Source organism: Oncorhynchus kisutch, linkage group LG24 (genome assembly GCF_002021735.2).
Source record: "Oncorhynchus kisutch isolate 150728-3 linkage group LG24, Okis_V2, whole genome shotgun sequence".
Classification (NCBI taxonomy): Eukaryota; Metazoa; Chordata; class Actinopteri; order Salmoniformes; family Salmonidae; genus Oncorhynchus; species Oncorhynchus kisutch.
Window position 1 is genome coordinate 22,376,118 of NC_034197.2, and position 18,334 is coordinate 22,394,451.

Below are 18,334 nucleotides of genomic sequence, written 5' to 3' on the forward strand. Positions count from 1 at the left end.
CTGGCGCCAAATTTTCCAAAGAGAAACTCTGAAATGGCATATTATTTTTATGAAGATATTTGAATATTCACGTGAAAATCTATCGCCAATTGGTATATATATATATAAAGACTCTGGCAAGTGCGCTAGTCCTGTGTCACTTTGATGATGCCTGCACATCATGGTTCACCAGCAGCCCCAAATATTTAAAGAATAAGCTACCAGCCAAACAAGCTTGTAAGAATGGTACTTTAACTCCCCCCTCATGCTCATCTGAAGGTTGAGCATTTTTCGTCTTAATTGTATGTGTGTTTTTTTTTTAAGGACCATAATGGAAATAAGTCCCCAACTTTATTGTGCCATCCTGGGGGAGGGGTATTCCATGTATTTTACAGTACAAGGGCAGGGTCCTGTGAAAATATTTTTAATGTTGGGAAGAGTGGGGCATTTTTTTTTCTGACACTTAGATTTGGATCAGCCCCTCCCCCCCCAGTAAATCCTATCACTTTTTTTAAAAGTCTGATACTGTCAGAAAGTAGCCTAATAGAAGAAAGAATGTGGCAAATGTGCTTGTTTACTCAGATGATCAAGATTTTTTTTAAAGGTAGGCTAATATAACTGATATGTGTGTTTTTATGGATGAGAGAAACATAGCCCTACCAATTTGAAAATCGCTCTGTCGTCGAGACAAAACATAAAAAAGAGATTGTTTCTGGCTTTAGTAACAATTTAAATAAGGAGAATGACATGCACCAATTTACAGTTTTGGTATTATCAATTTGTCCTTTATACAGCGCATTTGGAAAGTATTCAGACTTTTTGCATTTTGTTACCTTACAGCCTTATTCTAAAATGGATTAAATCGTTTTTTCCCCCTCATCAATCTACACACAATACCCCACAATGACAAAGAAAAAACAAGTTGTTCGAAATTTTTGCAATGGAAATAGTAATCACAATAACAGCACTTACAGTTGACCAGGGTAACTGGCAGGGCAGAAATTTGACGAACTGACTTGTTGGAAAGGTGTCATCCTATGCCACGTTGAAAGTCACTGAGCTTTTCAGTAAGGCCATTCGACTGCCAATGTTTGGCTATGGAGATTGCTTGGCTGTGTGCTCGATATTTATACACCTGTCAAAAATGGGTGTGGCTGGTATGTAGAACACTGGCATCTGGATATTGTTGTTAATTAGTGTTTATCTTTGTGTGTGTTAGGACGTGTATCTTGAGATCTCCTACATGTATGATGACGATGGCTACCAATCGTACTGTACCGTGTGCTGCGGGGGCCGCGAGGTGTTACTGTGTGGGAACGCCAACTGCTGCAGGTGGGACTCAACACTCACTTCTTCAACTGTAACTCTGTATTCTACTGAGTGTGTTCCAAATGACACCCTTTTCCCTTTATTGTCAACTACTAAGTAGTGCACTATATAGGGAACACAGACTGTATCTCTACTGTATATTAGTTAATGTTTTACTTCTGTATGTTCAGTCAGCTTCTACTTTCACCTGTTGATTAGAAGTATTTTTTTTCTCTCGTGTCACCTTTTTTTACCACTAGTTCCTCCTGCCTCCTATCGTTGCTTTCCATCTGTCTCTCCCCCCTATCCCCTCCCTTATTCATCCATCTCCCTCTCTCCCCTCCTTCCCCCTCAACCTTATTTCACACATCTCCATCTGTCTCCTTCCTCCCCATGCAGGTGTTTCTGTGTAGAATGCCTGGACATTCTGGTGGGCGCGGGGTCGTCGAACAGTGCCCGTAACCTGGACCCATGGCGCTGCTACATGTGCCAGCCCCTGCAGCCCTACGGTGTGCTCAAACAACGCCACAATTGGAGCATGAAGCTGCAGGAGTTCTTTATCAACGACAACGGCCAGGAGTTTGTGAGTCCCATCAAGATACTTAACTCCTCACATTAGCCCTTGTCACAATACTGATCACAAACCAATTTAGCTCATACAGCATTTAGGGCCTGCCATTCTCCTTGCTCAGGTCACAGGGTCTGGAAAACCTCAGGGTTCCACTCATAGCAACATTACTACATAGATGTGGTTGTTTATATAAACATTGTGATTTGGTCTATATGTTTCTCAGGAAAGCCCAAATATCTACCGGGCTGTCCCTGCAGAACAGAGGCACCCCATCCGCGTGCTCTCATTGTTTGATGGCATCGCCACTGGTAAGTGTGTAAGCGCGTAAGTGTCAAGTGTAATATTCAGAGGGCCTCCCGAGTGGTGCAGCGGTCTAAGGCACTGCATCACAATGCTTGAGGCGTCACTACAGACCCGGGTTCGAGCTGTGTCACAGCTGGCCGTGACCGGGAGACCAGTGAGGCGGCGCACAATTGGCCCAGCGTCGTCCAGGTTAAGGGAGGGTTTGGCCGGCCGGGATTTCCTTGTCCCATTGCGCTCTAGCGACTCCTTGTGTCGGGCCAGGTGCTTGCAAGTTGTGTGCAATGCCAAGAGTGTGCAAAGCTTTCATCAAGGCAAAGGGTGGCTACTTTGAAGAATCTGAAATATAAAATATATTTTGATTTGATTTTATATTTCCATGTGTGTGGGTGCATGTGTCTAGGCTACTTAGTGCTACGAGACCTAGGATTCAAAGTGGACCATTATATTGCATCAGAGGTGTGTGAGGATTCCATATCGGTGGGGGTCGTCCGACATGAAGGAAGAATCCAGTACGTGCACGACGTGCGCAACATCACCAGAAAAAATGTAAGCAGAACACATCTCTTTCCCTGTCTTTCTCTTTCTCTCTTTGCATTACTGACAACTGGATGGGCAGAGCAAACTTAATCTGAGTCAAGTCAAATAGAGGGAGGATTGAGAACGGATAAGTTTGTCTCTATAGCAAAAATCCAATCCCTTCCCCAATGACTGATTTTGTTGTTGTGTAAAGCAGGTGCTTCATGAAACATTTCTTTCTGGTCCTTCTCTTTATTCAACATCTGAGGATTATCATCTGAACTGGTCTATATTATTCATATTATTTACCATATGGGAATAAATTGCCAAGAACCAAGGGCTAGTGCCTTTATGTCTCATGGAGTAGTCCTCAGTGTCTTTCGAAATGCAAACATTTGCACATACGACACACCCGTTTACTGTTTTTTCTGTGGGCTATTGCCTGTCCAGACAGGACAGTAGTTCCTTATTGTAGCTTAATGAGCCTCACCTGTTATAGTTATAGTGAATGCTCCCCTGCCCTACTTTGTGGATCCACAATGAAACATATACAGACACATGGGCTCTTTTGAGTGCTTCAACACAACACACACACACACACACACACACACACACACACACACACACACACACACACACACAATACAGCAACACACAACATTAACCACACAAACCTTGATCCACCCAGCTTTCATCCCTGTTCATAACAAAATACAACTTCCCCCTCTACTCCCAAGTCATAGCTAAACACAACACTCCGCCACAGTGGCAGAGAGGGACTCGCTGCCGGGTTGCATGCGAGTCCTTGACGTCATCTGGGTTAGAGGACAAAGCACAGCCTCTTGTCAGAGTAAATCCCCCAGAACTCATTCATCCCTTTGTCAACGATTCAGAGCACTCCTCAAAGAGGGTCTGGGCCCGAAGAGGGTCGGCCTGGCTGTTTTGGGAACCTACAACCCCTCTCACATAACCCTTAGGCAGTAGGTAGTCAACGGCCACCACCCCCTCGAAGTTGCGTAAGAGTCTCAGCAGCACAGTAGCACTACTACTCTCTCTCTCTCTCTCTCTCTCTCTCTCTCTCTCTCTCTCTCTCTCTCTCTCTCTCTCTCTCACAAAAGTTTCAAAGGAATCGAGACATTTCAAATGTCAAATCAAATTATATTAGTCACGTGCCGAATACAACACTGACCAAGACGTGTGGTAGACAAATTACATATTTACCTGATCTATTTGATATTAAAGGTTAACAATTTATATTTAACTAATAGTAAGACATTTCTGTCCTACTAGTGTCTGTTTTTATGGTCTCCACTCTAGTTCCCTGCAGATAATCTGGGTGTATGGTCACCAGAGATGGCTTGACCTGACAAATGAATTAAACACTACATTACATAGACAACAATGTGTCGGTGATCAGGCCTATCACTTAATGATGGTGTTGGAGTCGTGCCTGGTCGTGCAGTCATGAGTGAACAGGGAGTACAGGAGGGGACTGAGCAAGCACCCCTGAAGGGCTCCCGTGTTGAGTTTCAGCGTGGCGGATGTGTTGTTACCTACCCTTACCACCTGGGGTGGCCCGTCAGGAAGTCCAGGATCCAGTTGCAGAGGGAGGTGTTTAGTCCCAGGGTTCTTAGCTTATTAATGAGCTTTGAGGGCACTATGGTGTTGAACGCTGAGCTGTAGTCAATGAATAGCATTCTCCAATAGGTGTTCCTTTTGTCCAGGTGGGAAAGGGCATTGTTGAGTGCAATAGAGATTGCATCATCTGTGGTGTGGGTCTGCTGGGGCAGTATGCAAATTGGAGTGGATCTAGAGTTTCTGGGATTATGGTGATGATGTGAGCCATGACCAGCCTTTCAAAGCACTTCATGGCTACAGACGTGAGTGCTATGGTTCGGTAGTCATTTAGGCAGGTTACCTTTGTTCTTGGACACAGGCACTATGGTGGTCTGCTTAAAACATGTTGGTATTACAGACTTGGACAGGGGAGGTTAAAAATGTCAGTGAAGACACTTGCCAGTTGGTAAGCGCATGCTCGCAGTACACGTCCTGGTAATCCATCTGGCCCTGCAGCCTTGTGAATGTTGACCTTACTCACATCGGCTGCAGAGAGCGTGATCACACAGTCTTCAGGAACAGCTGGTGCTCTCATGCATGTTTCAGTGTTATTTGCCTCGACGCGAGCATAGAAGTAGTTTAGCTCGTGTCACCAGGCAGCTCTCAGCTGTGCTTCCCTTTTGTAGTCTGTAATGGTTTGCAAGCCCATCCGACAAGCATCAGAGCCAGTGTAGTACGATTCGATCTTAGTCCTGTATTGACTCTTTACCTGTTTGATGGTTCGTCTGGGGGGCATAGCATGATTTCTTATAAGCTTCCGGGTTAGAGTCCCGCTCCTTGAAAGCGGCAGCTCTAGCCTTAAGCTCAGTCCAGATGTTGTCTGTAATTCATGGCTTCTGTTTGGGGTATGTACGTATGGTCACTGTGGGGACGACATCATCGATGCACTTATTGATGAAGCCAATGACATATATGGTGTACTCCTCAATGCCATCGGAGGAATCCCGGAACATATTCCAGTCTGTGTTAGCAAAACAGTCTTGTAGCTTAGCATCTGCTTCATCTGACCACTTTTTATTGACTGAGTCACTGGTGTTTCCTCCTTTAATTTAAGCTTGTAAGCAGGAATCAGGAGGATAGAATTATGGTCAGATTTGCCAAATGGAGGGCGAGGGAGAACTTTTTATGCGTCTCTGTGTGTGGAGTGAAGGTGGACCAGAGTTTTTTTTCCTCTGGTTGCACATTTAACCAGCTGATAGAAATTTGGAAAAACAGATTTAAGTTTCTCTGCATTAAAGTCCCTGGCTACTAGGAGCGCCGCCTCTGGGTGAGCGTTTTCTTGTTTGCTTATGGCAGAAATACAGCTCATTCAATGCTGTCTTAGTGGCAGCCTCTGACTGTGGTAGTATGTAAACAGCTATGACAAATACAGATGAAAACTCTCTAGGTAGATAGTGTGGTGTACAGCTTATCATGAGATGCAATAGCTCGAGACTGTTATTTACAAAAATACATTGTCTACCCCCCCTTGTCTTTCCAGGCGCCGCTGTTCTATCCTGCCGGTACAGCGTATAACCAGCCAGCTGTATGTTGATAGTGTCGTCGTTCAGCCACAACTGATATTACAGTTTTGAATGTCCTGTTGGTAGTTTAATCTTGCGCGTAGGTCATTGATTTTATTCTCCAAAGATTGCCGTAGCACGCGTTCCAGCAGGTATATCTCACTTGTCACCCCCAAAGCCAATTCCTCCTTTGGCTGCCTCTCCTTCCAGTTCTCTGCTGCCAATGACTGGGACGAACTACAAAAATCTCTGAAACTAGAAACACTTATCTCTCTCACTAGCTTTAAGCACCAGCTGTCAGAGCAGCTCACATATCACTGCACCTGTACATAGACCATCTATAAATAGCCCAAACAATTACCTCTTCCCCTACTGTATTTATTTATTTATTTTGCTCCTTTGCTCCCCAGTTTGTCTACTTTGCACACTCATCTACTGTCAAATCTACCATTCCAGTGTTTTACTTGCTGTATTGTATTTACTTCGCCACCATGGCCTATTTATTGCCTTTACCTCCCTTATTTCACCTCATTTGCTCACATTGTGTATAGACTTATTTTTCTACTGTATTATTGACTGTATGTTTGTTTTACTCCATGTGTAACTCTGTGTTGTTATATGTTTCGAACTGCTTTGCTTTATCTTGGCCAGGTCGCAGTTGTAAATGAGAATTTGTTCTCAACTTGCTTACCTGGTTAAATAAAGGTGAAATAAATAAATAAAAATTGCACGTTTGCTAGCAGAATGGAAGGAAGTGGGGCTTTATTTGATCGCCTAAGAATTCTCAGAAGGCAGCCTTTTTTATCCGCCTCCTCTTCACGCAAATCACGGGGATCTTGGCCTGTTCCCGAGAAAGCAGTATATTGTTCGCGTCGGGCTCGTCAGACACGTTAAAGGAAATAAAGGATTCTGCCAGTCCGTGATGAGCGGCAACATTATGTACAAAATAAGTTACAAAAAATGCTAATAAACGAGAAATAAAACACAATCGGTTGGGTACACGTAAAACGTCTGCCTTCTTCTCCGGCGCCATTATAATGCCATACATATACATATTATGGCTATGTACAGTGTTGTAACAATGTGAAAATAGTTCAAGTACAAAAGGGAAAATAAATCAACATAAATTTGGGTTGTATTTACAATAATGTTTGTTCTTCACAGGTTTCCCTTCTCTTGTGGCAACAGGTCACAAATCTTGCTGCTGTGATTGCACACTTGTATTTCACCTAATAGATATGGGAGTTTATCAAAATTGGATTTGTTTTGAAATTCTTTGTGGGTCTGTGTAATATAAGGGACATATGTGTCACTAATATGGTCATACATTTGGCAGGAGGTTAGGAAGTGAAGCTCAGTTTCCAACTCATTTTGTGGGCAGTGTACACATAGCGACTCTTGAGAGGCAGGTCTGCCTACGACTGCCTGTCTCAATAGCAAGACAAAACTCACTGAGTCTGTACATAGTCAAAGCTTTCCTTGATTTTGGGTCAGTCACAGTGGTCAGGTATTCTGCCACTGTGTACTCCAGTTTGCTCTGTTGTTTTGGTTAATTCTTTCCAAAGTGTTGAGTAATTATCTTTTTGTTTTCTCATTTGTTCTCAATTGTGTTGCTGTCCTGTGGCACTGTGGGGTCTGTTTGTGTTTGTGAACAGAGCCCTAGGACCAGATTGCTTAGGGGACTCTTCTCTAGGTTCATATTTCTGTAGGTGATGGCCTTTTTATGGAGGTTTGGGAATAATTTCCTTTTAGGTGGTTGTAGAATTTAACAGCTCTTTTCTGGATTTTGATCAATCGCGGGGATCGTCCTAATTCTGCTCTGCATGCATTAGTTGGTGTTTTATGTTGCACACAGAGTTTTTTTTTTTTGCATAATTCTGCATGCGGAGTCTCAATTTGGTGTTTGTCCCATTTTGTGAATTTTGGGTTGGTGAGCGAACCCCAGTCCACACAATCATAAAGGGCAATGGATTCTATAACTTATTCAAGTATTTTTAGCCAGATCCTAGTTGGGATGTTGAATTTTAAGTTCCATTTGATGGCTTAGAAGGCCCTTCTTGCCTTTTCTTTCAGATCGTTCACAGCTTTGCAGAAGTTACCCTGGGTGCTGTTATTGTGTGTGCTCTTGGGCAACGGTGTCTAGATGGAATTTGTATTCGTGGAACTTTTTTGGAACATTTAATCTCAGGGCCCAGGTCTGACAGAATCTGTGGAGAAGATCTAAGTGCTGCTTTAGGTCCTCCTTGGTTGGGGACAGAAGTACCAGATCATCAGAAGACATTTGACTTCAGATTCTAGTTGGGTGAGGTCGGGTGCTACAGACTGTTCTAGTGCCCTCGTCAATTTGTTGATATATATGTTGAAGAGGGTGGGGCTCAAGCTGTCTCCCTGTCTCACCTCATGACCCTGTGGAGAAAAAGGTGTGTTTTTTTGGTCAATTTTAAACGCACACTTGTTGTTTGTATACATGGATTTTATAATGTAGTATGTTTTTCCTCCAACACCACTTTCCATCCATTTGTATAGCAGACACTCAGGCCAAATTGAGTCAAAAGCTTTTATGAAATCAACAAAGCAATGGAAAACATTGTTTTTGTTTTGTTTGTTTGTTAGTAAGGGTGTGCAGGGTGAATATGTGGTCTGTCATATGTTAATTTAGTAAAAAGACAATATGACATTTGCTTAGTAGAGGAAATGTAAGTGCCTGCTGTTAATGATAATGCAGAAGGTTTTCCCCAAGGTTGCTGTTGATGCATATCCCACGGCAGTTATTGGGGTCAAATTTGTCTCCACCTTTATGGGTGGGGGTGATCAGTTCTTGGTTCCAAATATTGGGGAAGATGCCAGAGCTGAGGATTATGTTAAAGTTTTTAGTATAGCCAATTCTAATTTGTGGTCTGTATATTTGATCATTTCATTTAGAAATCCATCAACACCACAGGCCTTTTTGGGTTGAAGGGTTTGTATTTTGTCCTGTTCATTCAATGTGGTAGGTGACACTATGTAGGGATAGAGTAGAGGGGATTGGGAATGAGAAAAGGCCCTGACTACAGATGGGTACAAATGTTGGGGCATTGACTTGTGTTACACTCAGTCTGACAGTAGGTGGTGCTGTTGTCTCACACAGATAGAAGAGTGGGGCCCATTTGACCTGGTGATAGGAGGAAGTCCCTGTAACGACCTATCTATCGTCAACCCCGCCAGGAAGGGACTGTACGGTAAGAAACTTCATAAAAAATGATCAATTGGGCCTCCCGGGTGGTACAGTGGTCTAGGGCACTGCATCGTTTCGCTGGTAGGGATATCCTTGTCTCATCGCGCACTAGTGACTCCTGTGGCAGGCCGGGCGCAGTGCACACTAACCAGGTCGCCAGGTGCACAGTGTTTCCTCTGACACATTGGTGCGGCTGGCTTCCGGGTTGGATGCGCGCTGTGTTAAGAAGCAGTGCGGCTTGGTTGGGTTGTGTTTTGGAGGACGCATGGCTTTCGACCTTCGTCTCTCCCGAGCCCGTACGGGAGTTGTAGCGATGAGACAAGATAGTAACTACTAACAATTGAATACCACGACATTGGGGAGAAAAGGGGGAAAAAATTCACACACACAAAAAATCTATTCATCTTAATCAAACTTCAATAAATGTGTTACGAAGCATGCTTCACTCCAATTACACTCCATGCCAAGTGTTACAGGCTGTGTAACACTGGCAGGGAAGTAGTGGCAGGGAAGTAGTGGCAGGGAAGTAGTTCTAATAAAATGTCATTTCTATACATTCCCTCTTATATGCATAGTATAAACTTATACCTTGTTTTCCATATACATTAAAGGTACAGCAATATTTGCAATTGATATATATTGTTATTCAGTCAACATTGGACTGTATTAAAAATCTCCTCACCCCCCGTCTGTCTGTCTGTCCAGAGGGCACAGGGAGGTTGTTCTTTGAGTTCTACCGCCTGCTGAGTGAGGCCAAGCCCAAGGAGGGCGAGGACCGCCCATTCTTCTGGATGTTCGAGAATGTGGTCGCCATGGGCGTCAATGACAAGAGGGACATCTCTCGTTTCCTCGAGGTTTGTTATATCCACAATATCAATACAATACAAGTGACAATCTCAGAGGTCTTTGGCATTACTTCATTAGAGCGTTTTAAAAGTTGTTGTAGTCTTTATATGTCGTTGTGGACTCACAACATAACACAAAAGCGTTGTAAAGAGCGAAAATGTGTAACCCATGATAGATAGCTGTGGTATGTTAAGTGTGTGTGTGTGTGTGTGTGTGTCCGACAGTGCAATCCAGTGATGATCGATGCCATTGAGGTGTCTGCGGCTCACAGGGCTAGGTACTTCTGGGGCAACCTACCAGGGATGAACAGGTGTGTGATGCCCACAGTCTACTTGTTTTCCTATAATAACACAGTCTTTCATATTCCTGTTTTTAATTTACAATACAAAAATGACCTAATTGCATGGTTGGTAACTACACAGTTATATCCTATGAATTACTTTTACTTTGGTAGTTGTCAATTGTATTGAAATAAAGTCAATGCCAGAAAGTACACATGGTTACCAATTGAAATCTAGTGGAAACATTACCGTAAATTAAATGGCCATTTATGGATATCTCGTATTCCATATCACATTACCATTGTTCATGTGCCAGGCCTCGGTGTGCATCTGGGATGGACAAGCTAGAGCTACAGGACTGTCTGGAACATGGCCGTGTGGCTAAGGTAACACTATCTACCTTTTCTTCACTCAGTGGAACTGGACAAAAATCAACAAGTGGTTTTATTTCAGTATATTACAATATACACTCAGTGGCCAGTTTATAAGGTACCCCCATCTAGTACCGGATGGGACCCCCCTTGGCCCCCCAGAACAGCCTGAATTCTCTGGGGCATGAACATGTTGCTCAATTGGTATTAAGGGGCCCAACGTGTGCCAGTAAAACATTCCCCCCAACATTACACCATCACCACCAGGCTGTACCGTTGACACCAGGAAGGATGGGGCCATGGACTCATGCTTACGCCAAATCCTGACTCTGCCATCAGCATGACGCAACAGGAACCGGAATTCGTTCGGAATTTGTTTGTCGCACCATTCTCGGTAACTCCTGTTGTACATGAAAAGCCCAGGAGGCAGGGCCATTTCTGAGATACTGGATCCGGCACGCCTGGCACAGACGATCATACCACGCTCAAAGTTGCTTTGGTCACTCGTTTTGCCCATTCTAACGTTCAATTGAACAGTAACTGAATGTCTCGATGCCTGTCTGCCTGCTTTATATAGTAAGCCACGGCCACATGAACCATTTTTGTGAATGGGATTTTGTAGCCAATAAACTGGCCACTGAGTGTATATTTCACAATATCCCACAGAAAACACACACCACATGATCAAAGGTATGTGGACACCTGCTCGTCAAACATCTCATTCCAAAATCATGGGCAATAATATGCAGTTGGTCCCTCCTTTGCTACACTAACAGCATCTACTCTTCTGGAAAAGCTTTCCACTAGATGTTGGAACATTGCTGCAGGGACTTGCAGGGCTTCCATTCAGCCACAAGAGCATTAGTGAGGTCGGGCACTGATGTTGGGTGATTAGGCCTGGCTCGCACTCAGCATTCCAATTCATCCCAAAGGTGTCCGATAGGGTTCATTGAGGTCACGGCTCTGTGCAGGCCAGTCAAGTTCTTCAACACCAATCTCAACAAACCCTTCCTGTATGGACCGCGCTTTATGCACTGGGGCATTGTCATGCTGAAACGGGAAAGGGCCTTCCCCAAACTGTTGCCACAAAGTTGGAAGCACAGAATCGTCTACAATGTCATTGTATGTTGTAGCGTTAAGATTTCCCTTCATTGGAACTAAGGGGCCTAGCCCAAACCATGAAAAACAGCCCTAGATGATTATTCCTCCACCACCAAACTTGACAGTTTACACCACTCCAGCCGAACTTAGGCTTGTGTGCAGCTGCTCGGCCATAGGAACCTTTTTCACGAAGCTCCCGACTAACTGTTCTGGTGCTGAAGTTGCTTCCAGAGGCAGTTTGGGACTCGGTAGTGATTTTTGCAACCGAGGACAGATGATTTTTAAACGCTACGCACTTCAGCACTTTCTGGTTCTGTGAACTTGTGTGACTTCGCGGCTGAGCCATTGTTGCTCTTAGACTGTTCCACTTCACAATAACAGCACTTACAGCTGACCGAGGCAGCTCTAGTAGGGCAGAAATTTGGCGAACTGACTAGTTGGAAAGTGGCATCCTATGACGGTGTTACGTTGAAAGTCTTTGACCTCTTCAGTAAGGCCATTCCACTGCCAATGTTTGTCTATGGAGATTGCATGGCTGTGTTTCTTAATTTTTATACACGTGTCAGCAACGACTGTGGCTGAAATTGCCTAATCCACTAATGTGAAGGGGTTTCCACATACTTTTGTACATATATATTGTATATTCTATTACAGTACAGTACAGATATGAATAAAACCACACTCAGTCTTTCTGTGTCTCCTTCAATATATACAGTTCCGGTCAAGAACATCTTAAATAAGATATCTTAATCATATCCCCCACCAATTTTTTTTTTTTTAAATAGCACTTGTCCTTTCCTACTAGCACTGACTTTGCTGATATATTGAGGAAGAATTTACTTTCTACAACTGTGATATGTGGTAATATGTGGATATGTAAACTGAGTTTCGAGTCCTAAACAAGTCATAATGTGCTCTTCACCAAATGTAATACCTTTTCATATTAGTAATAGTTAGTATATTACATTTACGCAACTCATGAATTCTTTTAAAAAATATATATATTTATTACTTTCCAAATAAACTTTATATTTCCATGGAAATATATGGGTAGCCAGGAGAAAGACCGTGAGAAAGACCCCTCCCCCCCGTCACGATCGTCATATTGAGGAGAACAAAGCGCAGCGTGGTGTGAATGATTTAATGAAAGACGGAATAAACACAGAATACACTAAAACAAACTAACAAGACGAACGTGACCACTATCGAAACACTGTGCTAACATGCAACATAACATAGACAATAACCCACGAAATACCCAAAGAAGATGGCTGCCTAAATATGGTTCCCAATCAGAGACAACGATAAACAGCTGCCTCTAATTGAGAACCAATCTAGGCAACCATAGACATACATAAACACCTAGATGGTAAACAACCCCATGAACCTACAAAAAAACCTAGACAGTACAAAAACACATACATCACCCATGTCACACCCTGACCTAACCAAAATATATAAAGAAAACAAAGAATACTCAGGTCAGGGTGTGACCCCTCCCCCCTTCCTCAATAGCGATTGACTATCGAGGATCGCTATGAGGCGCAATCAGGCGATGTAGGCTTGTACACAATTGCCCAACCTTAACCCACACATCCTCTCTGTATGTGGTTACAGTAGGCTAAGTTATGTCAATGGTTTTAGGAACAGCAGTAAAGTCTGCCAGGGTTTAGGTTACCAACTGCCTTGCCAGTTGTAGCTCAATCTTGGTTGCAATGATCACATTCCCGTACTGATGACTGTGTGGAGGCTCATTGATTTAACGTTACGTTAGCCTACATGCTACACTAGCAAAGTTATAAATTATATAGCTGTCGGCTATATTAGCCACGATTCTTTGTGCAGCTTCAAATGTTGAACAAAGTTGGAAATTGTTGCGCCTCCGTCTGTAATTTTCTTCCTGCAAGTTTTGCAAGTTGCAATCTGTTTTTTGTTGATACAGCGTCGTCTTTATATCTGAAAATAATAATTTGGGGTATCATCTTTCCAAGCGCTCCATCTGAATTCACCCGCTGGCACGATTTGATTGGCTGCTGTCCAGTTCAAACTGTAATCTGTTAAATGAAGAGTTGACACGCTGCACACTTTTTTTTAATAGCATCAATTTTATATTTGGGCTCTGGGAGGGTATCAAGTGGGTTCGAGTCAAAAGGCTCAAGTGCAAGTTAAGTCACGAGTGTCACGGCTGGCTGAAGGACTGGACCAAAATGACACAGACAAAACGAAGAACAACAAGCCACCCGTGAAGCTTTGGGCTATGTGCCCTGAACAACTACATAGTTAACTTCCCACAAAACAGGTGGGGGAAAAGGGTACCTAAGTATGGTTCTCAATCAGAGACAACGATAGACAGCTGTCCCTGATTGAGAACCATACCAGGCCAAGACATAGAAATACAAAACATAGAAAAAAGGACATAGAATGCCCACCCTAGTCACACCCTGGCCTAACCAAAATAGAGAATAAAAAGCCTCTCTATGGCCAGGGCGTGACAACGAGTCATTGGTGTCAAAGTCGAGTTGCAAGTTATCATATTTCTGACTTGAGTCCAAGTCATGTGACTCGAGTCCACACCTCTGGAAGAGACACATGCATACACACACTTGATAACATACGCACTATACACACACGTACACATGGATTTTGTATTGTAGATATGTGGTAGTAGAGTAGTGGCCTGAGGGCGCACACAAAATGTAAAATTGTATAACTGCCTTCCTTTTGCTGGACCCCAGGAAGAGTAGCTGCTACCTTGGAAATTTCCACTTATTTTAGAAGAAATAGTGAATCGAGCAAGAGGGTCAATATTTTGATCGCATCTGTATAGTGTTAATATGAGTGTGTATTTTCTCTGTCCTTTTCTCTGTCCTGTAGTTTGGAAAGGTGCGCACCATCACCACGCGCGCCAACTCCATCAAGCAGGGCAAAGACCAGCACTTTCCCGTCATGATGAATGGCAAAGAGGACATTCTGTGGTGCACCGAGCTGGAGAGGTGAGACCAATGATGTGTATAAACCCTGGATGACTAACAGGAAGAGCTGTATTGAAGCCACCGCGCAGCCAACTTGGTACTCCTCCTCAATTGTAAAAGATTTTGGAAGCTATAGAATACGCTTTTATTAATGTCTACATTCGTTTTTGACACATTTATTCTATTACAAACACCTTCATGTATGCTTTTAAATTATATTATGTGAGCTAAACATAAAGATAAAAACATTTTCCTTCATGTATTTTAGAGAGTACTAATGTTACTGTCCCCTCTGCAACAAACAAAAACTTAAATACACATTTTTGTCCTTAGAACATTTCATTCATATACTGTAGAATTCCATGTATTCCTATGGAGGACTGCTCCTAAAAGGGTGTGCCAATATGGCCAACCGGTAGCTTCAAAGCCTCTCATTGGCTAATACATAGCATTCGCAATCCAGGTTTTATAAACATCATTGGGTGAGACCAAGACCCACAATTCTATTCAGACACATTTAGAAACTGTTCTAATCCTCTGTTCCCTCCAGGATCTTTGGCTTCCCGGTCCACTACACAGATGTGTCCAACATGGGTCGCGGTGCCAGGCAGAAGCTTCTGGGCAGGTCCTGGAGTGTACCTGTCATCAGACATCTGTTTGCCCCTCTGAAGGACTACTTTGCATGTGAATAGCGCCCTCCCTAACCAACCTCTCTGTAGTTCTAACTTGGCTTCAATCAGAAGTGCCAATGTCAAGTTAGACAATCTTGTTATCCCCTGGTAGGCAAAAGCCAAAGTGTTATTTTAGGATTTTAAGGTTTTTATACACTGCTTTTACTTTTTAACAAATTACTTCCCCTCATGTTGTCTTTGAGTGGATTTGTTGTAATCACAAAGTCAGACATATTTTTATGCCACACTGATTTTCTAAAACTAGAGAAGGTTTTATAAAACAATTTATATAGATCTCTTTATCAATGAGTAGACATTTTTGTTTCATTTTCACGATGTCAACATTGGGAAATGTATGTGTTCTTCTCCCAAATGCCAATGTGAAGTAATACTTGAAACAATTCAATACAAAAATCTCCAATCGAGCTGAGAGACAATAAAGAACGCTCCGTTCTCAGCCATCCAAAAATACATTTAAAAAATGTACTGTGAAATCAATACAAAGACGTAAAGACATCTCATATTGGACATTTTGACATTTGTCATGTGCTACTGTTCTAAAGTATCCATATTATTGAACTGGAAGTTAGTTTTTGCTTTCACCAAATATAAGTGAGAGTTACCTCATCATCCAGGGCATCTGAAAACCCATCTTGGCTATCTGTACAAAAAGTCACTGGAATGTTTTATAGAAATGGTATACTTCATTTTTATACTGTATATATGAAAATGTTTACAAGATTTAAAAAATATTTGATTGGACTTTGGGATTTTCATTGTCCTAATGTCATCTTAAATGTATATTTTTAAATCTGTAAATTTCAGTGGTTGATAAACCCCAGTATGGTGCATCGATATCCTCACCATTGTTAAAATGCTCTGGACTTCAGATTGAAGTACAATATACACTTATTTTGTCTACTCATTTTGGCTACTTTTGTAGCCCTTTTTTGTTTTGGTAAATGAATGTGGAGAGTTTGCTGTGCAGTTTTAAAATACTGGACATTTGTTTTACTGATTTTACATAGCATATGTTCACAGTGGAGACCTGCCAGTTATTTGTTTTTTACTGAGTACTACTCAGTACTACTCACTCGTTCATGGTGCCTTTTAGCAGTCTGTTTAGTAAAACACTGACTATATGTCATAACCAGCACTTGCTTTACTTCAAATGTTATTTTTTACTAAGATACCAAAATATATAAGAGGTTTACATGCTTTATTAATAGCACTGTATCCTTTTCATTTTGATAAATGTCATACTTATGATTTTGAATATTCAAAATGTTTTTTCTATTCTTTTTATGACTACACCTTCAACATTTTTTGTTTTATATACTCAGATCTTCTGCTTACTTGCAACAAGAGCTGAAGTAGTAGCACAATATATACAGTGCCTTCAGAACGTATTCATACTCCTTGATTTATTCCACATATTGTTGTGTTACAGCCTGAATTCTAAACGCATTAAATATATTTTTTTCCTTACCCATCTACACATAATACCCCATAAAGACAAAGGGAAACCATGTTTTTAGACATTTTTGCACATTTATTGAAAATGCAATATACCATTTACATAACTATTCACACCCCTGAGTCAATACTTTGTAGAAGCACCTTTGGCAGCAATTACAGCTGTGAGTATTTCTGGGTAAGTCTCTAAGAGCTTTCCACATCTAGATTGTGCAACATTTGCTCATTATTTTTACAATTCTTCAAGCTCTGTCAAATTGGTTGTTGATCATTGCAAGACAACCATTTTCAGGGTCTTGTCATATTTTTCCAAGTAAATTTAAGTCAAAACTGTAACTCGGCCATTTGGTCTTGTTTTAGGTTATTGTCCTGCTCATAGGTGGAGAGCAGACTGAATCAGATTTTGCCTGTGTTGAGCTCCATTCTGTTTATTTTTTATCCTGAAAAATTCCCCAGTCCTTAACGATTACAAGCATACCCATAAGATGATGCAGTCACCACTATGCTTGGAAATATGGAGAGTGGTACTCAGTAATGTGTTGTATTGGATTTGTATTCGGGACAAAAATGTATTGCTTTGCCCACATTTTTTGCAGTGTTACTTTAGTGCCTTGTTGCAAACAGGATGCATGTTTTAGAATATTTTTATTCTGTACAGGCTTCCTTCGTTTCATGCTGTCAATTAGGTTCGTATTATGGAGTAACTACGATGTTGTTGATCCATCCTCGGTTTTCCTTCCTCTGTGGCAACTGAGTTAGGAAGAATGCCTGTATGTTTGTAGTGGCTGGGTGTATTGATACACCATCCAAAGTGTAATTAATAACTTCACCCGGCTCAAAGGGATATTCAATGTCCCTTTTGTAAACACATGTTTATTCCTGAACTTATTTTGGCTTGCCTTAGCAAATACTTAATGACTCAAGAGATTTCAGCTTTTCAATTTGAATTCATTTGTAAAAACATAATACCGCATTGACATTATGGGGTATTGTGTGTAGGCCAGTGACAAGAAGTGTAAAAAGTCGAGGGGTGTGAATACTTACTGAAGGCACTGTATAAGGCTTGCTTGAGATGTATTATTTTAGAACATGATTAATCAATAGGCGTTTGTGTATGTTAGATTTACTACATCTTTTAGATATATGTGATTTATATTTGGTGGAAAATACTTTCTCCAATAATACTGTACTTCCACTGTGCATTCAAATGTTTTTCAACTAAACGTGTTGTTTGAAGAGGGAGTTATTCATAAAGATCTGTCTCCTATTTTTGTACTTGTGTACTGTTTGGAAATGCAGCAAGAAAGTATTTATTTTTACTCATATATGTTACTTCTTTCTATTCAATAAAAACGGCTTTAATTATGTTCTTTACTATGTTGGTTTTCCTTGTAATTTCAACAGTAAAACACTGTAGAATCCACTGTAAAATACCTTAAATGTGTTTTACAGCATTAATACTGTAGATTGCACTGCATATGGGTAAAATGCTGAAAAATACTGTTATTAATTTTAAGCCTCCTGTAAAAATTACTCTTAGTTTATTTCTTTACAGTAGTACCTGCTAAGAAAAGCAACTTCTGATAGTCAAAACCGGCAGACCTGC

The 18,334-nt window shown here is 41.7% G+C and overlaps 1 protein-coding gene across 3 annotated transcripts in view; it reads left to right on the plus strand.

Moving 5' to 3' along the window:
• LOC109869717 (DNA (cytosine-5)-methyltransferase 3B-like) overlaps positions 1 to 18,102 on the plus strand; it is a 59,662-nt gene extending 41,560 nt beyond the window's left edge. For all 3 annotated transcript variants that reach the window (XM_031804065.1, XM_031804067.1, XM_031804066.1), the window contains exons 13-22: positions 1,199 to 1,311; positions 1,687 to 1,870; positions 2,082 to 2,166; positions 2,562 to 2,707; positions 8,924 to 9,014; positions 9,716 to 9,864; positions 10,081 to 10,166; positions 10,454 to 10,523; positions 14,484 to 14,602; positions 15,132 to 18,102. In XM_031804065.1, the coding sequence (XP_031659925.1) occupies positions 1,199 to 1,311; positions 1,687 to 1,870; positions 2,082 to 2,166; positions 2,562 to 2,707; positions 8,924 to 9,014; positions 9,716 to 9,864; positions 10,081 to 10,166; positions 10,454 to 10,523; positions 14,484 to 14,602; positions 15,132 to 15,273 (1,185 nt within the window). In that variant the 3' untranslated portion in view covers positions 15,274 to 18,102. The remainder of the gene's footprint in view (positions 1 to 1,198; positions 1,312 to 1,686; positions 1,871 to 2,081; positions 2,167 to 2,561; positions 2,708 to 8,923; positions 9,015 to 9,715; positions 9,865 to 10,080; positions 10,167 to 10,453; positions 10,524 to 14,483; positions 14,603 to 15,131) is intronic.
• The last annotated feature ends 232 nt before the right edge of the window (positions 18,103 to 18,334 follow it).